We start from the raw sequence: 26,847 nt of genomic DNA on the forward strand, positions 1-26,847 counted from the left end.
TCTGTTCTCTAACAGCATATATCTTAACAAGAAATGACAGAACTATCAGGAAGCCTGAAGGTCAGCAGAGCTGGGCTGGAGATTCAGATTTGGGAGCCATCAGAAATACCTGTCAGCTGAATCCATGAGGAATATGAGATTATTCAGAAAGGAAAAGTTGCCTAATCAGAAAAACAAGCTGAAAATGGAACCCCATGGAACACTTTTTTTTTTCTTTCTCAGAAAACAAAGACAATAGTGGTCATGTTGCCAACTTTCCTTTTTCTTTCTATTGAATGATTCCACTTATATGAAATTCTAGAAAATGCAAACTAATCTCTAGTGACAAAAGCAGAAGAGCTATTGCTTGGGAATGAGACAGGGTGGGGAGAGGCTGCAGGCAGAGAACATAAAAAGGCCCTGAAGAATTTAGGGGCGATGGATAGTTCTCGAACTTGGTTGTGGTGATGACTTCATAAGTGTATGCACAAGCCACAACTTACCAAACTGTATAATTGTGCACTTTATTGTATGACTGTCTACCTCAATAAAGCTGTTTTTGATAAACACATAGATCAAATAAAAGTGAGAATTTCAGTTCCTCAACTGAACTAAAAAAATTATAGGATATGTGAATTTTGTAAGATACCTTGTTTAATTAGAAATGATAAGCCCACTATTACGGGACAAGAACTCTAATTTACATATGGTACTGAGAAAAAAAAATGACTTTCAGATCACAGTCCAGGCCAAATCCCCACCTTCTCAAGTCTGACTATACTCAGGGTTCAGAACTAACAGCTACTTCATATCCTCCCCTGAGGCTCACAACCCAGAACCCAAGCTGCAGGATTTTTGGATGGTACTTCTTCAGGTTCCACGTTTATTTAGCCATCAAATAAAATTTTACTTGGCACCAACTTTGTGTAGGAAGTAGGTAAAGAGATAGTGTTCTTACTGGTTAACAAGAAAGATGTGAATCATGAAATGGTAGTTAGTAATACTTTTTATAAGTTGAGTAGTATTTCCATCGATTAATATACAGTTTCTTTCTTGGCATGACCAAAACTACCAAAAAAGCAAAGATGAATATGTATACATTTAAAATTTTATAACATATACCAACACACAAAGGGTTTTTTTGAAAGGACAGACTAGCCTGGCTGCTGTGGCTCAGTGGTTAAGCATTGACCCATGAACAAGGAGGTCACGGTTGCAGGTTCAATCCCCAGTGTGGGGCCTGCAGGAGGTAGCCAATCAATGATTCTTTCTCATCACTGATGTTTCTATCTCTCTGTCCCTCTCTCTTCTTCTCTGAAATCAATAAAAATATTTTTTTAAAAATTAAATTAAAGAACAGACTAGACAATATTTTTCCTTAGATAAAAGTGGAAAAGTCAACATTAATTATTTATAACTAACTAGAGGCCCAGTGCACGAATTTATGGAGGGGTGGAGTCCCTCTAGATGGCCTGCAGGGATCGGGCTGAAACCCACAGTCCAATGCCACCTGCAGCTCCTAACTGCTGCTCCCGCTCTTCCCGGCCCCACTGTGCCTGCCGTGGGCTCATGCCCAATCAGTCCAGATAGGGAGAGGCTTGGGCTACCGCGACAGCGCTCACCAGCCATGAGTCCTGCGTCTGGCACCCTCCCAAGGGGAGTGGCCTGTGGGATCGGGCTGAAACCAGCTCTCTGACATCCCCTGAGGGGTCCCAGATTGTGAGAGGATGCAGGCCAGGACAACCGGTGCACAATCAGGCCGAAGAGGGACCACAGGAGGGCTCCGGGGCATGTCTGGCCCATCTCTCTCAGTCCCAATGGGCTGGACCTCAGCAGCAAGCTAACCTACCGGTTGGAGCATCTGCCCCCTGCTGGTCAGTGCACGTCATAGTGACTAGTCAACCAGTTGACTGTCTGCCCCCTGGTGGTCAGTGCATGTCATAGCGAGTGGTTGAGCAGCCTTAGCATATCATTAGCATATTAAGCTTTGATTGGTTGTTCAGTTGTTCTGCCATTTGGTCTATTTGCATATTACCCTTTTATTATATAGGATTCCTTCAAAAGATCTGCTTGTATTATCTAGTAAAACATGTCTGGGTCACTTTTTCCTAATCCATATATCACTGAGCCAATGTAATCAATTCACAATTTATGTATTCCTGGATAAGTGGGGGCTTTCAAGAGCAGGGAATTCATCATCTGGATGAACTGCTCATTGAAGCATTTTTATGAAGGCTGCTTCAAAATCTAGGTGGGAAGGGCTGCTTCATTAGAGTCAGGCAAGGGGGAAAGTTTAGGCTCCACACTTGGCCCTCACTGTTTTCTGTGGTGTTTGGTTAAAGTAGAACGGTTATTATCTAAAAGTTTTCCCATCCTGCTAGGCTTTTCTTGAGGCATCTTATTTGTTTCTGTCTGTTGGCATTTCTGAGTTGCTATCTACTCCAGCATCCAATCTGGGATATCTGAGGCTAAGAGAAAACTCAAGGAACTCCCCACTCTGTCACTCTTCAGAGACAGAGGTCCCAAGCCAGTCTATCTTCTTCTCTCCACCTTTCAGAGTCTTTTCTGTAGAATATCCATGGAGTACAGTTGCATTTAGTGGGAGAAATTGGGAGAATTAAGTCCTTTTGTCCAGAAACAGAGCTCTATAGTTGTCTTTTTAGCAGCATTTTTCCTTAGGTAAACTGGGTAGTTACAATTTCACAACTGCCATATGTATCAAAAGCAAATGTGCACTGACCAGAAACTCATTCACGGAGACATACTATTTCCTGAGAGATGTTTCCAGGGACATGGCAACCAGTGAGCCATATGTTGTTTATTTGTTAATCATTTGCCAACTCTGGCTTTATTGATAATATCACTTCTGAGTTTCACAGCAGTCTGCATGCCTCAGCTGTGATAGTTTGCTTCCTTGCTGCTCAGTATTTATCACGGTGATAATGACTCCCTGTACTTTTCTCCATCTGTTACAGAGAAATCACACCCTATGTGTTCATAATTGTATTCATGTTATCCTATCTCTTGTCCTCTGCACCTCTATACCTTCATTTTTCATCTTTCTATACCTGAGCTTTCCCATTTACCCACATTTAAGGTGGATGATCTCATTCTAGTTAAGCCGCAGGTTATGCATTTGCCCTGTACCTTGTCTGTGAGAAATTTTATTTTTGTGTTCATTTTTGCCATCTTCTTCACAACAACATTCCAAGATCTGGCACAGAGTCTGCAACCCACCCAACTGCCAACCATGCTGGATAACTCGACCTATTAGCAGAGTCATCTGTAAGATATGAAACTTCAAATACAAGCCCAGATTGTGGTCTTTCTTCTTTCCAATGTTTTGTCAATAGTGAAAAGAATTTTAGGGATAAAATAGGCAGGTTTAGTGAGTCTTAGGAATAAAGAGGGTTCATGGGGGAGGAATGCATAGGTGAGGGCTTGGAGCCGCCCGAAGGCATACATTCACAGAGAATAGAAAAGTGCCACAGGATAAGGGGAGAGGAAGACACACATTCACAGAGGATCAAGAAAAATCACACAGAGTATGGACAAGAAGGAAACATACCTTCACAGAGGATAGAGAAATGTTGACAAATGCTGGAGAAAGGGAAACATGTTCACAGGAGATAAAGAAATGTTACAAGACAAGGGGGCACCACATGGGTTTTGGACTTTGAAGGTGATATTCTGTGGGAGACTGACCAATTAGAAAAGCACAGAATTATCAAATGGGGAAGGGGTCCAATTAGAAGGGAGCATGAAGAGACAAAGAACTACAGCATTTATAAGCCTTAGGGAAAAGGAGCTTAGTGGGTTTCCCACTTGGGAACTCCTCCCTACCTGGGAGTCTGTATTTGCTTCCAATAAATTTCCACCCTTTTACTAACAAGTCCTTTTAGTCTGAGAATTTTATTCTTCAAACTTTGTGAGACAAGAACCCCGCAAGGGGGAGATCCGCTCCCCAAACCCCACATTTCAACAGGATATGATTTATCTGAATATTCAGAAACATCTTCACTTGCCTTTCAAGACACATTCCACATTCCTGTTTCCCCCTACTTTATAGGTCACTCCTACATAGCTTATTTTGCTGGTTACTACCCCTGCCATGAACTCTTATTGGAGGACAACAGGGCTTAAAGTGGTCTCTTTAATACTCACTTCATTGATGCTCTCCAACCTCATGGCTTGAAATATCATCGATGTATTAATTATTTCCAAATTTATATCTCCAGCTCAGACTGCTCTTCCAAACTCCAGAGTCACGTATCAACTTTCTATTCAACATCTCCAAATGGGTTTCTAATAGACATCTCAAACTCAACATGTCCAAAACTGAATTCCTCATTCCCTATCTCTAGCCTTCCCCATCATAACAAATAGTCTCACGATCCTTCCAATTGCCCAGGCCCCAAAACCTTAGAATTATCCTTGACTCCTCTTTCTCACACATTCCCACATTCAATTCATTCAATTTGGTTCTACCTCCAAAATGCATTCCACTTCTCACCATCTCCACTGCTGTCACTCTGATCAAGCCACCATCACCTTTTACCTGATTACTGCAATAGGTTCCTAATAGGTCTCCCTTCCTCTGCCATTACCGCCTCACCATAGCACTTCTCAACATTGCTATCATAGTGATCTCGTAAAACTAAGTCAAGTTATGCCATTGCTCTTCTCAAAACCCTTCAGTGACTCCCTGCTTCATTCAGAGTAAAAATCAAGGCCTTTATAATAGCTGTCTACTTTCTACATGATCTGCCCTCATCCTCCGACTTTCCTAATCTTTCAGTTGGTAACTTCACTCTAGAGACAGTAGCCTCCTTACTATTCCTTCAATCACCTATATATGCACTAACCCTAAGGTCTTTGCACTGGCTGTTCCCATTACCAGGATATTCTTATCACAAACATATGCTTAGTTAACTCCCCTCACCTTTTTGCTTAAATCACTTTCCCATGAACCATATTCTGACTGACCTATGTTACAAGTTTCACCATTCCCACTAGCACTTCTGAGCTCTACTTGTATTGATTGTGCTTTTCCCCCCAAAACACGTATTATTTTCAAACATAACATGTAATGTACTTGTTTATTATGTCTATTGTCTTTTATCTAATTCCTCTGCTAAATGTAAGCTCTAGGAGAGCAGGGATCTTCTGTTTTGCTCATTGAAGAATCCTAAGCACCAGAAGCAACCAGTGAGTATTTGTTGAATAAAAAATTTAATCTCATGACAGTAATGCCTCAAGTATTCTGAGGATATTTATCTTGGAATCTCAGTTATTAAGAAAAAATGATAGAAGTGAGATCATGCAGCAAGTAAATTTAAAAGGCTTTGTGCAACCGAAATGAAGGCCTTTAAATACGAAAACTCTGAAATCCATGTACTTTGCTCAGGAGAGAAATCCTCGGGGGCAAAATCCATGCACACATATTATAAATAAAGCTCCAACCCTCTTGGCTAACCTGGTTTCTAAGTCCAAAGGATTAGAAGCAGGTATGTTTGTGCAAAGGAAGGACACCTGGAGGGGCCGCAAGCAAGGAGCAACTGCTTCTGGGAAGGAGGGAAGAGTCGGGCAAATAAAACAAAAACAGGCAGAGCCCATGTAGATTTTAAAAATGCAACACTGGGGGCATTTGGTGTTGAAACAGAAAATCCACAATCTTCAAAATTACCATATTATAACACCGGATACTGATTTATGTTCACTACGCTGAGCCCCAATCACCAAATAAAATTTATATTCGGTGTATGCTTTAGAAAAGCAGTCATATAAAATACACTTTTAAAATATAATTTCTACTAGAATTACTAAATCAAGCCAAATTTGGAAGATTAACTGGGATAAATGTGCATGAAATTAACTTCTTTATGATACTGGATAACTAAGGACTCACTGTAAATACTATGCTGTTTGGCTCTCGGCCATTTGTTTGTTGTGTATCCAGAAATTAATCTTGTGTTCTAAACCAGAGCAGCCTGAGCAACGATAAGATTTCAGCAGGCTTTCAGTACTGCGGGTAACTTGAGGTTCTTATAATTTAGAAACGATGTACAGGAATGCTTGGGAAATGGTATGTCCTGGGTAGGTGTGGAAGGCTGAGAGCTTGGTTAGAAGCAAACATTTGGACCATATGACTCGAAAGAGCCCCCAGCCCCCAAGCAGATATTCTTATTGTGTGCATTTCACCCTGATTTCCTTTGGGTTAACACATTGACATCTCTAGGAATCCTTTATTAAAATGCAAACAGTTCCCCCAAAGGATAAACTCTTTTACACATCAGCTCAAATTACTTTATCAATGGTTAGGAAGTTTTGACTATAAAGCTCTGAAGAAACAGATGCAAGAATGAGAAGTACAGGGCAGTGCCCTCCCTGCCAGTCTGTGTCCACCTGCAGGTGTGTCTGTCCTACTTGTCCTGTTTAAGAGATTGGCCTCTGAGAGAGAGAGATACAAGATCAACTTGGGATCTCTGGCAAAATCAAATGGGGTAGCAATTGCTCCTTCCCTGGCCCCTGGAAGCTCACTCAGTGTTAAGGTAAGAGCTAGAGGAGAATGCCATCCTGGCAACCCCGGGGCACTCAAGTATCCAAAGAGCATGCAGGGGTGAAGTTGAGGGCAGTGAGAGAGTGGAGAGCTGCAAGAGGTGGGCTGTAGCACACGGTTCCCCCGGGTTCTGCAGCCACAGAGCATCCTTATGGTAACTTCTAGGGCTCTGAGCACTTTTGAAAAGCTCTTACTGAATTTTAACTTGACATTTCCCAAATTTTTTCCCATGAGCCTTTTTTGCCTTGCACTATCTATTAACACCCCCAGGAATATATTTGAAATGCTGTTATCGTGAAAAGGGAATGGTGTTTCACCCCATGCTGGTTCCTGGCATTAACAGCTATGTGATGCTGGACAAATAATTTAACTTTTCCAAACCTCAGTTCCCTTATTTGTAAAATATAAATAATAGCATCTATCTTACTGTATTGATGAAAAGTTATTTCAAGATATGTGTCAAAATCCTAAATCTCTTCACACAAATTAACTAATTTTAGTTCTATGAATATCTCTATCCCAAGGAAGTAATCTAAAACACAGTAAAAACTTAATACAAGGCTATAACAGTATTGATAAGAGCAACAATCATTTTAAAGGTGTTAGTTGTCCAACTGAGGAAAAACCATATGATCCATATGATTTCAGCCAATAAAATTATATTTACAAAAGAATTTTTAATAACCTAGGAGGATGATCATCCTACAATGTTAGTTTTAACAGGCAGGAAGTCTTAAAGTATGAGCTCAAACAGGAAAAAAAAATACTCATAGAAAAAATACTGTTGGAAAATACACTAAAAACTTATGACCTTTTATGCCCAGCGGTAGGATTTGTAGAAATGCAATAATTATAAACCAGAAATTCTTTGGTTTGGCTCCAATTAAAATACAATTTAAATCATAGTCCATTACCTTTCATAAGCTCCTGTCATTTCCTTCTGGGAAGGAGAAAGACATGTCAATACATGTCAACTTGTAACATGACAAGTTCAGAAAGAAGCAGGGGTGGGGTGTGCATATTGTCACCCCTCAGCTGCAAGCCTGCAACTGCTTTCACAAACCCGGGGAAGAGAAAGGCATGCAGGGATAGCAACCACACCACGTGCCATGCCAAGGAGTCGTGCTGTGGTGTCCTGTAACTGTTTATAGCAACTAAACGTCAGTGGGCTTTTCTAAAAGTGTTTTTCTTTTCCCTTATAAGTGCCTTCATTACTCATTTTTCATTTTAAAAACCTTTCTAAATTCCTCCCATATAAATCCTCTGAGATAAAACTCCCATCAATAAAGTTTAATGCTATATAACTATAGAAATAAGTAGATTTCAGCACATAAAATCAATTGTATGCCTTGGTTGCTTGTCCAGATTCAAATGCCATTCTATTTGTAGAGGCATTCTTATGTGGCAGAATTTGACTGCAAAAAACTCTTTACAGGCAGCTAAAAATCAATAGTAGGTGATAAATTAAAGAAAAATCAATAAATAAGAGAAAATCAATGTTAACGCAATTAAATGGAAAGGAGAAGCTCCCTTTTAGATAACTTTTCAACCTTCTAAAAGTCATTACAGCCTCTTGTTCCCTAAAAGTGATGAATAAAATACACTTATTTTTAAATTATTTCCATTTTGCAATTTGACTACTTAAGGGTTTTCTTTCAGATAACCCAAAATAACACCAGGCTTAAGTGATGTCCACTTTAGATTTCTGTAAGCTCCTCTGAGAAGTTTCATGACTCATTTGGCAATTTGGATATTTAAGGTTAGGACTTCTAATAACAGAGACAAAGAAATATCAATCATCTAAACACAAAGTCTTTTTTTAAAATGAGCGTTACTTTGATATCCATAATCTGTTGAACACTGAATTCTAAAATGAACCTCTAAAATTGTTCAGACAAAATACCCAACGAAGTGCTGAAAAGGTAGGAAGCAAAGCAACAGAGATAATGCAAAATTCAATTGAGGGAAAGATAAGGTGCCGTCACAAGCTGATAATGTGCAGGGACGGCACAGGGAGATGAAAGAGCACAATAGAAGTCTACTCGCATCCAACCAGTGGGCAGCCAAGCGTGACCATGCTTCAGAGATCTGCCTTCTTGGCTGAAGCAGCCTTCTTGTATGGTCCTGTTGGTATTAAGGGCTCCCCTATCTATGCTCTGATGATCTGAATAATTAAGCAGGGTCTCCTGGTCTACGTATTTAAATGCTTTCCAGTAAATAAGAAGTAAACCCTGGTTACTGACTAGAGTAGTCCCAATTCTACAAATCAGATCGTTAAGTACCACCAGGGAATATTTACAATGAGGCTGCTGCATGCAGGGTACCTGCATGACCACAGAAACTTACTATTCTCAAATTGTCTTCAATTTTTAACATAAAAATTTACAAACATATTGACATAACTTTTAATTAGTTGTTGAGGAGAATATGATAAGAATTCACTATAAAAACATTATCAAAAGACAGATGGTAAAATAATGATAGAAAATTGTTTAAGATAATGAACAAGTCCTCAAAATGAGACATTGTTGGACTTTCTAGGTATCCCGGACCATTTTCTTGCTCTGGTACGTTTGTCTGAGAGGTCTGTCTTAGGGAATACTGACCCTACAGGGGTGCCAGACAAATTCATCATTGATGACAGTGAAGTGGCTAAATATAAAACCCTAAGTCCACCAGTAGGATGGGGATGTTGACACCACCATCAGCATCCATAATCAAAAGCACACGCTCAATATCTTAGAACCTCATTAAATAATAGTACTCTTCCAAATCCGCATGCCACTCATCAGTTCTCTAGGAATAGCTTTCTCTTTCTTCAAAAATTACAATAATGAAAAACAGTATTTTAAATATCTTTCAAAAATATAATTTGAAATTTAAAAACCAAAATTTATCCCTTTCAACTGTTTTCTGAAATTACCTTTGTCTACTACTGCCACAAAAGCAATAATATATTATGGGCACTTGCTCCCAATAAGGCCTTGTTAACAAAGAAAAAACGGTGGTACCATATTTATTCAGCCTGTGTCCTCATAGCAGGCACTAGCCCAACCCTTGTTCTCTAAAAAACTACTTAGTAAAGCATGGATAACACTGATTTAAATTCATATTGGGTGGCCTCTCAGTTAATTCGAGGTCTTTGATCAAATGTTACTTCTGCAGAAAGGCCTGCCCACCTTCCTTAAAATCACTCTCGGACACTGTAGCACAGACTTGTCTGTCCCCCTACTCCATCACTCCATATCCTCTTACCTTGGGCCTCATAGTATTTATTACCACCTAACTTTTCCTTGTTTACCACTTTATTCCTTTCCACCTGGAACAGTATCCAGCACCCACTAGTTACTCAATACTAGTAAATAGTTTTTGGAACGACTAACTGAAATAACGTATGTCTTCACAACTAGTATTGAAATTCAGGAGGCCAAGGGCCCTGACAAGTCTTTTTCACTAACCTATCCCCAGCAAGCACATCTGGCACATGCAAAACAGAGTGTAAAATCTCTGAATGAAGGAACTGGTGGAAAGTAGATCATATCCTTATTAGGATCATATCCTTTTCCCACAGCACATTTGGTTGGAGGAAGGAGGAAAAGAACATGAGACAGGGAGAGGGAAACAGGGCAGGAGTGACAAAGGAGTGGCAAGGGACACTGAAAATAGGACTTTCTTATATCCCAAAAGTCTGTTTAAAGAGTTGATAAAGAAAACGTGTAAAATCCAAGAACTCAACTTTTTCTGCAACATGTTCAATACGTAGCCCATCAATGACTAGAAGGATAAAATTGTCAAAGCCTGAATACTAGATAAGACATTTAAGCAGAATTGCAATTTCACATACAATATCAAGAATCAAATTATTAAGTTCCAAGTAATGTCTGCTTCCCATCAAAAGTCTTTTGTGTTTGTTTTCAACATCTCTAACAAGTGTGTCTAGGGCCTTTAAAAATTATTTCCCCATTTATTTAAATAAAAGAGAGGTTCTTGAACTTTTAACCAATTTTTATACTCCTATAGCACAAATCATCCTACTTGATATGCTTACATCTTACAATTTTATTCCATGAAAAGATTTTCAGAAAAATTATGTTACACAAAGATAGGCATTTTAATGTTTCAGCGCAATTAACACAAGTTGCTTGGTTTCCTTGGTAACAATCATAGGGGCCACATTCTGTGGCATAGCCTGTGGACTCCTGACCACCATTTGTCAGAGTGGCACCATCACTACTCCTGGAGTATAAGCCCTTGCTTGCCCCCCACATCCTCACAAAGAAGGGCTAGACCACCATTAAGACATATATCTTTCCTTGACTATCAAGTGAGGGTGTAATTTTCCCCCAGTTCAGCTGAGTCCAAAGTCATATGACTCTTTTTTCCTGCTTGTTTTTTATTGAGGTATGTTTCACACACCATACAATTTATCATTTTAAAGTATAAAATTCAGTGTTTCTTTGTATATTCACAAAGTTGTGCAACTATCACTATTACTCATTTCAGAACATTCTCATCACTCCCCAAAGAAATGCCATACCCATTAGTAGTCATTCACCATTTTATATTTTCCCCCATCCCTGGAAACTATCAATATACTTGCTAATTAAATTTGCCTGTTTTGGACATTTCACATAAGTGAAATCATACAATATGTGACCTTCTGTGTCAGACTTCTTTCACTTAGCATAATGTTTTCAGGGTTCATCCAGGTTGTAGTATGTATCAGTACTTCATTCTTTTTAATGGCTGAATAATATTTCATTGTATGGATATACCACACTTGTTTGTTGATTCATCAGTTTATGGATATTTCAGTTGTTTCTACTTTCTGGCTATCATTTGAAGAATGCTGCTGTAAACATTCATATACAAGTTTTTACGTGACTGTATGTTTTCATTTCTTTTTAAATATATATCAAGGAATGGAATTGCTGGGTCATTTAGTTACTTTATGTTTAACTTTTTGAGAAACTGCCAAACTGTTTTCTATACGAGACTGTATGTAGCATTTTATATTTCTTCCAGCAGTGTGTGAGGGTTCCAATTTTTCCACATAATCCCAACATTGTTATTTTCTGTTTTATAACACTTGGTATTTTTTTTACGATAGCCAACCTAGAGGATGTGAAGTGTATCTCATGGTAGTTTTGATTTGTATTTTCCTAATGACTAATGATGTTGGGCATCTTTTCCTGTGCTCATTGGCCATTTGTGTGTCTTTGGAGAAATGTCTGTTCAAATACTTAGAATAATTTTTAAATGTTTCTCTCTTGGCTTTTAATTGTTTGAGTTATAATGGTTCTTTATAGATTCTGAATACTAAACTCATATCAGCTATATAATTTGCAAATATTTTCTCTCATTCTGTAGGTTATCTTTTTACTTTCTTGATAGTATCCTTTTCTGAAACAAAAACATTTTGAATTTTGATGAAGTCAAAATTATTTTTTTAATGTATTTTTGGTGGCTTGAGATTTAGACATCTAAGAAATCTTTGACTAATTCAAGGTCACTAAAATTTATGCTTTATTTCCTTCTAAGAATTTTACAGTTTTAGCTCTTACATTCAGGTCTTTGATCTATTTTTATTTATTTATCTTGATTGTTGAAAGTATTACAAAAAGATGTCCCCCTTTTCCCTCCCATTGGCCCTCTCCACCCTACTCCTGGCCCCACCCCAGGCCTTCACCACATTATTGTCTGTCCATGGGTTATGTATATATACATATAAATTCTTTCGTTAGTCTATTCCTGCCCCCTCCCCTTCCCTCTGAAATATGTCTGTTGCATGCTTCAGTGTCTCCGGATCTATTTTGTTTGCCAGTTTATTTTAACCAACACAGAAATAGCAGCACTCTTGGTATCTATTGGGAAATATTACTTCAAAGTCCTTGTTGCCCAATTTTAATACTTATCAATAGCTCAGATGTGGAAAACAATACTTATGGAGGATTTCTTGAAAGAGAAATAATCCACTGACTCCTAAAATATATCCTGGGATTAAATCAGACCATCAGAAAGTTGTCTATTATACTGCCCCCTTGCTCCTTTAATGTCCCTGTGGCATTAAGCTATCAAGATATATTGAGAGTCCTATGAAACCCATTGCTGAATTCACTGCTGAGATATTGTTCATCACATTGCGCAGTATCTTCCATGAGGTTGAGGAGATTTATAGGTCCCAGTATTGGCTTGATTGATTGTTCTTTTCTTGCAAAACTGGGTGCATTTTTTTTGTAAACACTGAATACTGAAATAACTGTGCTTCCTTTTTTGTGCTGACCTTGAGAGATCATAGTATTCATGCTCACATTAGAAAAGAGAAAAATTTTAGTTATCTAGATTTCCATTTTAAGAAGCCAAGAAAAGAAGAGCAAGTTAAACCCAAAGTAAATCGAATAAAGTGGGGGGTGGGAGAGCAAAAATCAATGAAATCTCAAACAATAAAGAAAATCAATGAAAAAATTGGTTCTTTTAAAAGATTAACAAATTGAGAAGCTCCAAGCAAGACTGTTCAAGAAAACAAAGTAGACACAAATTACTAATATGTGGTACAAAGTAGAACATAACTACATATTCTGAAGACATTAAAAGGATAATAGGGAATACTATGAACAATCTATGCCAACAAATTTGAAAACTTAGATGAAATGGACAAACTCCTTAAGACAACTTGTCAAAACTGACACAAGAAGAAATAGAAAATTTGGGTAGTCCTCTCTCTAATAGAGATTGAATTTGTCATCAAAAAACTTCCTACAAAGAATATTTCTAGCCAGATAATATCTATAAAACATTTTTTAAATAACATAAACATTAAACAGCTCTTTTAAAAATAAAGGAAAGAAAAAATAGAGGGGAAAAATGTTTCCTGATTCAAGGAAGTCCATTCTCACCCCTTCTGTTCAACTTTGTCCTGGAAATTCTAGCCAGTGAAATAAAGCCAAAAAATAATAATAATAATACAAGATTAAGATCTGAAAGAATACATAAAACTGCCAGTATTCACAAACAAGATTGCCTATATAAAAAAATCCTGAGAAATCTACAAAGCAACTATGAAAACTAAATAACTTGCCTAAAGTTACACCATTAATAAAATCAAAACTGGAATTTGAACCAACACAGTCTGGCTCCCAAATTCTTAACCCCTATAATATGCAGTCTACTTAGAGAACACCATGCAACTATACTTGCATTAGCCCACAAACACAGCCATTACTGTAGGTCTTTGGAGCCTCATTTGATAATTTGGAAATAGAAGTTCAGAAAATTAATAACTTCACTAAGATCACATGGCTAAGGGTAGAGATAACAGAATTTGAATCCTGACTGACCCAAAAACAAAGCTGATTTGAAAACATCATGTCTTCCAGATTGGAAGCAGGAAACAATGAAAAGATCCAGATCCAGATGACAAGACCCTGAAATAAAGCAGTAAAATATAATGGCCAATAGAAGAATTGGTGACTGGTTAGGTATAAAAAGAGGACACAGGTAATATCAAAGTTCTGAGAATGAGATTAGTAGTGTCATTAATAAAATAAGTAAGGAAGAGAAACTAATAAAGAGGAATGTTAAGAAAGATAAAGTCAGTTTTACACAAGTTGAGTATCAACTTGTTAGGTTACAAAAAGTCTGTGTTTCTTCCAGTCCTTCCTCCTCGGATTACAATATGGTTGCCATAGGCCCAAGCTTTAGGTAGTAATTCCAGGCAGAAACAAGAGAAGAATGCATGTCTTTCATTAGTAAAGCAAGAACTTTCCTAGAAGCCCCTAGGGGACGTTTGACATGTCTCATTAGCCAGAATTGTGTCACATGGACACCTAGCCTCAAGAGAGTCTGGGTAGATAAGTATTTTGTTTTCCCAACCTCTATAGCAAAGATAGGTGAAGTCTGTCCCAAAAAATTAATGGGATGTTGATGTGGGAATATACAACAGGAGACAAAAATGCATATGGTCTAGAAGATAAACCAAGAATACAGAATATAAGTAATCTGCATAATTAAAGCAAAGGAAATGGATGGGTGCTCCAAGAAAGAACACATGTGAAGAGAATAAAGGGAAGTAACAGATGCATATGGGTGCAGCTGAGTAAACACGGTGCCCAGGTGCCTCCACTCCAACCAGTTAGTGTGCTTCCTTACATTTGACTGGGTCTCTCTCTGTCCCCCTCCCCACCCAGTTATTTCCATCCTCTCTTTTTCCTTGGTCTCTCAGTACTCCTAAGGCTGTCTCTGCTCTCCTTCTCCCTCATCTGTGAATTGAAGTACTGAAGGAAAAGCCCATTCTTCACTGCCACTGTCCAGGATGCATGAAGGTGGGTTTAAATCTGACTAAGCAAAAACTAGCTGCCCTGAAGTTGGGAAGGTGGTCCAGGAGAATAAGCAGCTATGAAATCTTATAAATTCATAGGAAATTGGAACTGAAAGGGATCTGCCGGTCGCCACCACCTCATTAGAGGGGATAGAGGTCCATTTGAGGAAACCCAACCTAGAACAAGAAGGCAGAATCTGCTTTGCTGCGTACTACTCTTCTTGTGATGAGTCCTTCAGGATCTGAGGCTGCGTTCAGGAAACCAGGCTGCAGGGCTGAGGGTGTGGTGGACCAGGCAGCCTCTCTCAGGCCCATGGCTCCAGAGGCACCATCCTCCATGTACCTCCAGTTTGAGGGAGTCCAGCTCTGACTGAAACGTTCCTTTCCCCAAATCCCAGGGCAGGTAGAGTCAGCACCACAGGATTTAACCTTGATTATTTATTAGTTTGTGTTGTCTTCTAATTGCTCCTCAAATATATGCTACGTGCTCCCATGTATTTGGGGCTACAATGAGATGTCCCCCAAGAAGTTGCAGATAAGACAGTCGCCAAGCATTAAACTTTAAAAATATTGCTAACCTCACAAAAAGAGATCGCTTGATGTTATGTGCCTCATGATGGAAGTATACAACACTTCTGTGAAGTACTGTTGCCCCAGAAATCATATCTAAATCTGATCAAGCTCTAAATCCAAATATCAATTTACAGAAAATATGGGCGACAAAGGGACATATTAAGAGACACCATAGGGTAAAATTAAAATTCAGGCTGTAAAAAATACCTGTTTCTTCAACAAATTTATTATAAGAAGAAAAGGAGAGAGATGAAGGAGAACCTAGAGATTTAAAAAACTTAACTTATTTGAATCCTGATACAAACAAACTACAGAAAAGAAAAATTTATGATCCCTGGCTGGTGTGCCTTAGTTGGTTGGAGCGTCGTCCCATACACTGAAAGGTTTCTGGTTCAATTCCTGGTCTGGGCACATAACCCAGGTTGTAGGTTCGATCCAGTGGGCACATGCAGGGGGCAGCTGATCGCTGTCCCTCTCTCACATCTCTCTCTGAAATCAATTAAAAATTTAAAAATAAAGAAAAAGTTATGAGATAAATGGAGAAATTTGAACATTGACTGGATATTTGATTATATTAGGAAACTAATGTCAAAACTTTAATGTGTGAAAATGATACTGCTTTCTTTATAAAGAGTCCTTATCTTTTAGAGATATACTGTATACGGAAATATTTAAAGATAAATGAAATAATACTATGGCTGTGATTAGCATCAAAATGATCCTGAGGGTAGTGGGGGTGAATGGGATATAAATAAAACAAGATTGGCTGAGTTGATGATTATTGGAGGGGGGAGGGAAAGTTACGACAGAATTATCATACTGTTTTCTCTTATTTTTGTATATTTTGAAATTTTCTGTAATAAAAGTTGGTTTGTTTTGTTTTTTAATCCTCACTTGAAAATATTTTTTCCATTGATTTTTAGAGAGAGTGGAAAGGAGAGAGAGAGACAGAGAGAAACACCGATGTGAGAAAGACATATTGATTGGTTGCCTCCAGCATGCTCCCAACCAGGGCTGGGAGCCTGTAACCAAGGTACATGCCCTTGACCAAAATCAAACCCAGACCCTTCAGTCCACAGGCCGACACTCTATCCATTGCGCCAAACCAGCTAGGGCTAAAAGTATCTATACTAATAAAAGGGTAATATGCAAATTGGTCAGGACGCCCTCATAGTAACGACCGAACAGAAGGCTGCGTGAGGCGACAAGGCCGGCAGTGGGGGCAGTGAGGGACGTCCAAATGACTGAACAGCAGGCTGCGTGGGGAGACCAGGCCAGCAGGGGGGGCAGTGAGGGATGACCAGGCCAGCAGAGGGGGGCAGTGAGGGGCAATTAGGCTGGCGGGGGGGCAGTTGGCAGCAACCAGGCCGGCAGAGGGGGGCAGTGAGGGGTGACCAGGCCTGCAGGCAGAGGCAGTTAAGGGTGATCAGGCTGGCAGGGGGGCAGCCTGATCACCCCTAAACCGGGATCGAGCCTAAACCGGCAGTCGGACATCCCCCAAGGGATCCTGGATTGGAGAGGGTGCAGGCTGGGCTGAGCGCCCCCCCTCCCCGCACAAATTTCGTGAATCGGGGCTCTAGTTTTTAGTAATAGATTAGACTAGAGCTGTTCAATGTCATTTTTTTAAAAAAAGTATTCATGTCTGCCAAGGAAACACAGAAGGAGCAGCAGAGGCAGATGTTGATGGTGCCACCCAAGCCTTTCCCAAGGCAAAGGGGACCAGTGAAAAGACCTGCCTACAAAGTCACTGATGCCTCCATCCCTGAGGGGAAGGATGCACTTGGCCCTCTCACCCTGATCCCATAAGCACCTTCTACAGTCAGGGCTCTGCACTGAAGCTGGAAGTAAAATGATGAATGAAATACAGAGACTAACATCAAATGATGCAAAAAGAAAAGTAAAACAGCAATTGCAGTGGAGTCTGACATGTTATTACAATGTTTGGGGAAAGTGTGCTATGTGAGTACATGCCATGGCAATCTAATTGGAAGAGGTGGCAGCCAAGGCATCCTGAAGGATTCCCAGAACTATCTTCTGATTATAATTCAATTCCTGGGCTCTGTCGCTCTAGGAAAAGAATGAGCTGGCCAGAAGTTGTAAGTGTCCTGATCTGGCAGCTTTGCTTCTCATTGTAAATGCACAACGCTGACTTCTCATAATAATTGGGTTTCCCATACATCTTGCCTAGAGAGGAAATACATTAGCCAAATAATGTGTGTTCACTTCTCTGATGTTATTTTCAAATTCATGAACTGTCTTTTCTGTTTTTTACAGTCTCTGAGAGTTTAGTGCCTGTGTATCTGTATCTGAACAATGAATTAATTCCTGATGTGCTGACAAATCAGGATTCTGAGATTGCAAGACCAGCCCTGAACTCTGAGACTTCACCAGGGTAATGCTATCCCTTCGGGACCTCCCTGGGTAGACACCAGGCTTCTTTCTGCTCTGCGTGCTTCTTTGATCTTCTCTATTCCTCAAGGGTGGGACTGTGTCTGATGCTTCTTTGATATCTCAGCCATCCTCTCTCACCATGTCTGCGACAAAGTATTTTGTTTTTTTAACACATTTGTCCCTTGATTTCTTTGACTTTCATTCAATCACATCAAAATAGCTAACGCAACATCTATTTGGGGATTAAGTCAGATGCAACAACACTAGGTTAGAGGCATTTTTAAAGTGAAATAGGAAAAAAATTTTAAATTCCTTAGCTGTTTTGAAAAAATGTCAACCTTTTTTAGGTTCCATGCCATGTTAACTTCTTTTTCTGCTTAGGCCTGTGATCACTAGGGGTCTTCACATAAGCTAATCAAACGAGGACCTCCTTCCAATCTATGCTTCTACCTGAAGAACAAGAAGCCAAATATGGTGAACTCCCCAGACAAAGACAATTTCTTTCGTCTCCAGTGGTTTCTCTTTCAATCCCTTAGCAAGATTCTTTCACCTATAACAGGGGATAACAAAATTTTTCTTCAAAGATCCACGTAAGTAAGCACTTTAAATTCTGTGGGCCAGTCTCCATTGGTTGCTGCTACCCAACCCTACCACTGTAGCATGAAAGTAGCTGTAGACGAGATATAACCAAATGAGTGTGGCTGTGTTGAAATTTGAATTTCATATAAATTTCAGGGATCATGAAATCTTTTTTTTTTGGGGGGGGGATCATGAAATCTTAATCTGATTTTATTTCCAACCATTCAAAAATGTAAAAAGCATTCTTAGCTCAGGAGACACCGTCTGATCTGGCCCAAAGGACATACTCTGTCAGCTCCTGCTCCACAGCCATGGGTAGATGATACTGGCGGTGATTCACTATACATATGTGAATGTGTGCGGTCCCTTCATAATACTCCCATATCAACCTTGGGAATTTTGACTTATTAATGCTTCTTAAATTCACCGGTGGCAAACCTAAAATCTTGTGATTAAAAAATATTTTCACTAAAATTAAACAATAGTCAGCACAGGTTAAAAAAAAAGACATTTTACATATTTTAAATCCCAAATAGTGGATACCATGCTATTCGTTTCTAGTTACTATCCCTGCTCAGAAAAACATGAGATATTTTTGCTTTAACAGGTTCCTGCTGAGACTTTCTCCAATGTCATTTTATCCAATTTTTCAACACCTTTCTGATTTTAAGATTAATATTTGTATACTCTCATCTCCTCAGCACCATCATAGTCCAAGAACTTAGATGCCTGACATAAAAGCAGCTTTGGATTTTCTTTCTTCACTCCCTTCTCGGACGTGCGAGTTTATAAATTATTTTCCTGCCTATAATAACTTTGTAGGCATGCCTAACAAACATTTCTAAGGCTTTATTTTCCTTGCTTTATTTGTTTCACCTTTCATCGCATACTTCTCTACTCCAGCGGCCTTTCTACTGCAATTCCCCTTTTTATTCCCAACCCCAGGGCCCTCTTTTTCTGGCCATCACCAACAGTAGCTGCTTGCATGGTGCATGTACCTACACTACATTTCCCAGCTATGCAAAAGGTCCTAGCATCACATCCCAGAGGGATTCAATGTACACTCCCTCTTTTATGTGTGTGTGTGTGTGCCTGAAAATATACATAATCAAAAGTTTGAGAGAAATAGAGCATGTTTTCCTATACCCTAGACTAGGTCATGAGAGGAATTTGTGGTTGGAAAGAAAATGGTGTATTTATAGGCCACTTCTGAGTGGCTTTGTTCACATGGCCCCCTCTGCCTGGCATGCCCTCCCCAAATTCTCTGCCTGATAAAATTCCCCTCAGCCTCCAAGGTCCAGGCAGCACCTCTGGGAAGCATCCCTAGCAGAGCTGCCAAATCTCTCCTCTACATTCCCAAAGCACTCCATACATCTCGGTTAAAGCACTTACCATTGAATTGTGGTTAGTTGTTTATGGAGCTGTCCCACCCCGACCCATACCCCTATACACAACTGAATGAGTAACTTCCTTTTTTCTTTTCTTGCATCCCCAATGCCCAATGCAGTGCCTGGACTAGGGTATCAAGATTGCATTTCTCAGAAATATTGAGGGCAGTGTGCCACTAAGAAGTATTTCAGGGACTTTTCCAGCCCACTTCCATCAGCACCCTCAATCTTCCTTCTCCCCTAAAAAATTAACAGACAATCTAAGTAAAAATGCAACTTCAAAATAAGGTGCTCTGACAATGAGATTCCACCATCAATGCTGCAGAAAATTCAATGGTACCTAACAGTTTTCAAAGAACTTTCACCATTTTTTTCCCCATTTGGTCCACTAATCCTTAGTAAGACAGATAGTCCTATCCTCCTTTCTCAGACACTTCAGTAAATAAAAGTGGCATGTCCAAGATCAGAGCTGATGATAGCTCTGAGCCTAAAAACCTTAAAACACTGATCTGTCCACTCTCCCACCCTCCACGAACGCTAGGCTCAGTATTTGTGGAGGGCTGGCTTTCTTTTCCCTCTGGTAGACTTTTTCCCCATTATGAATGGTGGTATTAGATTGTGGCACTCCAAACAAAATCATTTAGGCAGCTACACATTATGAAAAGATAGAGTCCAATATGCCCACTTGTGTTAGTATTGCTCTATGATTTTGCCATAAGTACTTATTGACTAAAGGGTTTCCAGTGAATTACTGACTGTTCCAAAAAATGGCCTGCCATGCATTTCTTCAAAGAGAAATATATAATCTATTATCTTGAAAATTCACTCATGAGGAAGTACTATTATTTATAGGTTAAGTGGAAGAGGCTTGATTTTCTCTTCTTTTATAATTCATCTTTCCTAAACTATTAAATTTAGATTACTTATCACATTGGCAGGCTCTTCCCTTAAACATGCTTTTAGTTCCTCTACATAATTCTGTATGATTTAACCACCACTTTGATTCTCTTACTATTTATTGTATGTAACTCTTCTAATATTAGTACATATTATTTTAGACATAAATAGGGCACTGCCTGCCAAAAAAAAAAAAATATTGCTGCTGTGTGGTAACTGAAAGTAAAAAATATTTCAGACATATTAATTTATTCAAATGAGCCACAGTTAGCTGTTCTCAAATTAATTTTTTTTTCAACAAAGGCCTATAACAGTGAAGTATGCAGAGTATGTCACACTTCAGATTTTTCAAGTTTGAGCTGGTTACGAATCTGCTAATTGTAAAAAAAAAAATCACAACATGGCAGAGCAAAAAAAAAAATATATATTTCAGGTGTGGAAACCAAGATGGCGGCATAGGTTAAACACCTAACCTACAGCCGGGCACAACAATATCAAAAACACAACTAAAAGTCAAAACGGACATCATCCAGAACCACAGGAAAGCTGGCTGACTGAAATGCCCACAATTAGAAGGAAAAAGAAAACCACAAGGAAAATCAGAGAAGCCGTAAAAGCTTGAGGTATGGAGACACAGGCGGAGACACGAGCCCGCGAGCGTGCGGGGAAGACGGAGCCGGAGAGGAAGGGGCGGCTGACGGCCTGGCTGGCGTTCTCTGGCGGGAAGGAGATCAAAGCGCCAGATTGTGCTGAACCCCAGCTCCGACTGCACTGAACCCCATTTCCCGGCGAAACCCTGGGAAGCCGGGCTCATGCTGGGGGAGTCTGAGCTGTGGGACGGAGACACAGAGGAGCTGCGCCGGAGCCGCGCACGGGAATGCGCGCAGAGGAGGGTCTGTTGCCTGTGCCGCTGGATTGCCCTAGCGGGAAGGAGACAAAAGCTCCGGACTGTGCTGAACCCCCAGTTCCAACTGCACTGAACCCCAGTTCCGGGAAAGACCCGGGGAAGCCAGGCTCATACTGGGGAAAACTGGGCTGTGGGGCAGAGATGCAGAGAGGCGGCGAAGAACAGAGCACCGGAGGCGCGCAGGGGATTGTGCGCGGAGGATGGGCTGTTGACTGTGCCGCTGAGTCGCCCTGGAGGGAAGGAGACAAAAGCGCCAGACTGAGGTGAGCCCCAATTCTGACTACACGGAAACCCAGTTCCGGGAGAGAATCTGGGAATCCAGATTCATTGGGGGAGAGACTAGACTGTTTGACAGCGCGCGAAACTCCAGGGCACTTTTCTCTCAGAGGTGTTTGCTGGGAGTACAGAGGGACACTGAGACACAGGAACCTCATAGGGCGGGGCTGACAGGAAGCCAAGGCGGTAGGCTCCGCCCTGTAACTCCGCCCCATCCAAGCTGAACACAGAGGCTTTTACAATTTTGCAAGTCTAGTTGAATGGGGCTGTCTCCCGGCATAGACACAGCTGATCCTCACAGCCAATTGGGCCGGAGGTCACATCCTCCCAGTGTACCAACAGCAATCAAGGCTTAACAACACCAAGACTTTGCACTCAGCCCACAAAGGGGGATATCAAGAGCGACCACCTAGGGAGATTGGGGAAGCTGAGCGATAGGGAGGCAGCCAAAAGGGGAAGGCACCGAAACAGGTCACGAATATAAGGGATGCTGTAATTCCTGCTGAGGGGCCACAGGCAGTAGCTGACCTACACTACATTGGAGACCCAGAAATGAGGGCATCTAGTGGTCGGTGTGAGATGACACCAGACTTCGACCACTCCCATAAGGGACACATTCAAGAGGCAGACGCAGTGAGCGCCGAAGCCTTGCTGCACCAAGACCCGGCACATAGGCGTGTCTTCCGCACAGCAACTCTTCCTTTATAGTCACAGAGGGTCCGCACGGCCAATAGGCCTGGAGGACAATTCCTCCCAGTGACACCAACAACAATCAAGACTTAACTATACAAACAAGGACCAAGATGGAGGCATAGGGCAGAAGCCTGATTGCTGCCTACCACAACGGTTTTGAGACTACAACGGGAGAGCAGAGCAGACACCATCCAGAACCACCGGAGGGCTAACTGAGCGGATGCTATACAACTAGAATAAAAGAGAGGGGTACGCGGGATGAAGCTGATGCCGGTGACCCAAAGACCACACTTTAAAAACTACGGCTCAGGCGACACAATGGTGGCCTGAAACGTGCTCGGTGCAGTTCCCCCAGCGGTCTCCGGCTGAGGGGAAGGCTTCACTCGCTGCCGAGCACGGACAGACGAGCCCCTGGGAGACATGGGGCAGGAGACTACGCGCTTGCTGACCTCCGAGTCCTTCAAGAATCTCAACACCCCGGAAGCGGCCAGGTGCGCACGCTCGGCGACCGGCCACCGCTGCAGACCCAAGGGCCGACGCAGCCACCCCGGACCAGCCCGCCGCCGCGCACCGGGCACACCGGAGCTTCGCTGAGCCCGCCGCCCAACGAGTTCTGCGGTGGCTGCCCTGGAACTCTGAGAAAATGGCCGAAGGAATTGCTGAGAGGGAATTGACCAACAGGAATTGGGATCAAGAAGACGAAACCCCGCTGGGTCCCGGATCCGGGTGAAGCCGCGTGCCCCTGGGTATGGGTGAGGCTGGGAACTGGGTCAGGGTGAGGCTGGGCCCCGGGTCCGGGTGAGGCCACGTGCCCCTGGGTCCGGGCGAGGCCGTGCGCCCCTGGGTCCGGGTGAAGCTGAATCCTGGGTCCGGGCGAGGCCGTGCGCCCCTGGGTCCGGGTGAGGCTGAATCCTGGGTCCGGGCGAGGCCGCGGGCCCCTGGAGCCGGTTGAGCCCTGGGCCCCGGGTCGGGGCGAGGCCGCGGGCCCCTGGAGCCGGGTGAGCCCTGGGCCCCGGGTCGGGGCGAGGCCGCGGGCCCCTGGAGCCGGGTGAGCCCTGGGCCCCGGGTCCGGGCGAGGCCGCGGGCCCCTGGAGCCGGGTGAGCCCTGGGCCCCGGGTCCGGGCGAGGCCGCGGGCCCCTGGAGCCGGGTGAGCCCTGGGCCCCGGGTCCGGGCGAGGCCGCGGGCCCCTGGAGCCGGGTGAGCCCTGGGCCCCGGGTCCGGGCGAGGCCGCGGGCCCCTGGAGCCGGGTGAGCCCTGGGCCCCGGGTCCGGGCGAGGCCGCGGGCCCCTGGAGCCGGGTGAGCCCTGGGCCCCGGGTCCGGGCGAGGCCGCGGGCCCCTGGAGCCGGGTGAGCCCTGGGCCCCGGGTCGGGGCGAGGCCGCGGGCCCCTGGAGCCGGGTGAGCCCTGGGCCCCGGGTCGGGGCGAGGCCGCGGGCCCCTGGAGCCGGGTGAGCCCTGGGCCCCGGGTCGGGGCGAGGCCGCGGGCCCCTGGAGCCGGGTGAGCCCTGGGCCCCGGGTCGGGGCGAGGCCGCGGGCCCCTGGAGCCGGGTGAGCCCTGGGCCCCGGGTCCGGGCGAGGCCGCGGGCCCCTGGAGCCGGGTGAGCCCTGGGCCCCGGGTCCGGGCGAGGCCGCGGGCCCCTGGAGCCGGGTGAGCCCTGGGCCCCGGGTCCGGGCGAGGCCGCGGGCCCCTGGAGCCGGGTGAGCCCTGGGCCCCGGGTCCGGGCGAGGCCGCGGGCCCCTGGAGCCGGGTGAGCCCTGGGCCCCGGGTCGGGGCGAGGCCGCGGGCCCCTGGAGCCGGGTGAGCCCTGGGCCCCGGGTCGGGGCGAGGCCGCGGGCCCCTGGAGCCGGGTGAGCCCTGGGCCCCGGGTCCGGGCGAGGCCGCGGGCCCCTGGAGCCGGGTGAGCCCTGGGCCCCGGGTCCGGGCGAGGCCGCGGGCCCCTGGAGCCGGGTGAGCCCTGGGCCCCGGGTCCGGGCGAGGCCGCGGGCCCCTGGAGCCGGGTGAGCCCTGGGCCCCGGGTCCGGGCGAGGCCGCGGGCCCCTGGAGCCGGGTGAGCCCTGGGCCCCGGGTCCGGGCGAGGCCGCGGGCCCCTGGAGCCGGGTGAGCCCTGGGCCCCGGGTCCGGGCGAGGCCGCGGGCCCCTGGAGCCGGGTGAGCCCTGGGCCCCGGGTCCGGGCGAGGCCGCGGGCCCCTGGAGCCGGGTGAGCCCTGGGCCCCGGGTCCGGGCGAGGCCGCGGGCCCCTGGAGCCGGGTGAGCCCTGGGCCCCGGGTCCGGGCGAGGCCGCGGGCCCCTGGAGCCGGGTGAGCCTGGCCCCGGGTCCGGGCGAGGCCGTGGGCCCCTGGATCCGGGTGAAGCAGTGCCCCTGGGTCCAGCCGAGACCAAACCAGAGGGAGTCGGACCTGCATTACCACCATTTGTCCACCATCCAGAGCTGAGGGGTCAGTGCCGACATGTACTCATAGGGAACCGGTGGACATTGATATTGGGTCTCAAAAGAACTGTTGGTCCAGAAAGAAACTCACCACAGACTGATTCATTTGCCTGTCAGCATAACTATTATTGCTCGTCGCACATTCAATTCTTATAAGTATATCTATAGTGACACATGATTTCGCTCATCTAGGGGAAATGATGAACAACATAGACTGATGAACAAGAACAGAACCAGAAACAAGGAGGCATCGATCGGACTATCGGGCCTCAGAGGGAGGATAGGGGAGGGTGGGGGGAGGGGGGAGAGATCAACCAAAGGTCTTGTGTGCATGCATATGAGCCTAACCAATGCTTAAGTTCAACAGAGGGTTGGGGCATCCAAGGGGAGGGGTGTGGGATGGGAATGGGGGGATGAGGACAAATATGTGACACCTTAATCAATAAAGAAATTTAAAAAAAAAAAAAAAAAAAAAAAATATATATTTCACACAAATGCAAATAGAGATATCATGCAGATAGCTGCAAGACATGAATCACTGCCCTGCTGCATCAAACTCGGAAATGCAGAGGCCGCTCACGCTGCACGCTTTCTGGCTCAGGTTTTGAAAGTTCAGAGGCACCACCTTGCAATCAGGGTCATAAACTACCATCGCTAACATACGTGCCATGTTTACTGCTAAACCCACAATCTGAACCATCAGAAAATTATGCTCTCGGAGCCCGGAAACAATCGCAGTCCGCTGTTACACCCAACAACTCCTTACACCGAGCTGTAAGTCGTGGGGAGCTACAGTGCTTTATTGTTTTAATTTTTTTTTAGAGTAAGGGTCTTTTCCCGGAGGAGCGAGTACTGAGACGAAAGCAGCCTCCGGCGTGACCTTCCTAACACAGACCTTGAGCGGAGGCACAGGCTCGAAGGCACTGGACAGCTCCCCGGAGCCGCTCACACTTTGCTTTCCAGAACAACAAAAAAAAAAAGAATGTTACTCTGCACCTGCCTCTCCCCCTCCCCTCCTGACAACTTAAATGACCTTTCCGCCTAGTGGTCTGAGCAGCTGGAAGAAGATAGGAATCTATTGGTCTGTCCGGCGATGCCCAGAGGAAATAACCTCCCACCCAAGAGGGGCGCCTGGAGCCAGCGGGGGAGGGGGCGAGGACGGGAGGAGGGAGGGGGGGGTGGGCCAGGGCGGCCGGCGCCCTCCTCCCCCCCCCCCGCCCCCTCCGCACTGCACTGCATTTCCTCCACCTCCCGAAAAAAACCGCGTGCGGGGGCTGCGCCCCAGGCAGGGGTCCGTGTGCCCGAGCCTCCCGGATGCGGCCCCTCGGCCCCTCCCCCGCCCTGGACCCTCCTCCCGCCGCGGCGCGGAGCCAGGTGCGGGCTGCGGGCGGGCGGCTGCCCCCACGAGGAGCTCGGGCAGGGCAGCACCGCGGAGCCCGGCGGGCGGGGGCCCTGGCCCGGTTACCTTTTATCCAGGCAGGCGATCCACTCGGCGGAGGAGGAGGCATGGGCAGCGTGCGCAGCGACCATGTTGGGCAGCGGCAGGTCCCCGGCTGCGGGGATCCGCGCTCGCTCTCCCTCCGCGCGGTGCAGCCCGCTCCTCCGCCCGGCCCGCCTCCCCCCAGCGCGGCTGCGGCTGCGGCGGCGCTCCGGCGGGCGAGCGGCGGGAGGGAGGGGGCCGGAGGGGCGGGACGTGGGCGCGGGGAGGGCCCAGGCGCCCGCCCTCCGCACTGCACTGCGGCGCCCGGGGGTGGGGAGCCCCGCGTCCCGGGCGGGCGCCGCGGGAGGGCGCTCGGCGGGGACCCCGGTGGCGAACACCTGCGACAGGTGGCCGCTGCCGCTCCGGGAAACCTGGGCCG

The 26,847-nt window shown here is 44.9% G+C and overlaps 1 protein-coding gene across 1 annotated transcript in view; it reads right to left on the bottom strand.

Annotated features, from left to right (window-relative positions):
• Positions 1-26,519, bottom strand: part of RAPGEF4 (Rap guanine nucleotide exchange factor 4) — a 269,856-nt gene extending 243,337 nt beyond the window's left edge. The window contains exon 1 of the mRNA XM_079782132.1: positions 26,454-26,519. Within this exon, the coding sequence (XP_079638258.1) occupies positions 26,454-26,518 (65 nt within the window). The 5' untranslated portion in view covers position 26,519. The remainder of the gene's footprint in view (positions 1-26,453) is intronic.
• Positions 26,520-26,847: the final 328 nt, after the last annotated feature.

This window comes from Cnephaeus nilssonii, assembly GCF_951640355.1.
Source record: "Cnephaeus nilssonii genome assembly, chromosome: 10".
Lineage (NCBI taxonomy): Eukaryota > Metazoa > Chordata > Mammalia > Chiroptera > Vespertilionidae > Cnephaeus > Cnephaeus nilssonii.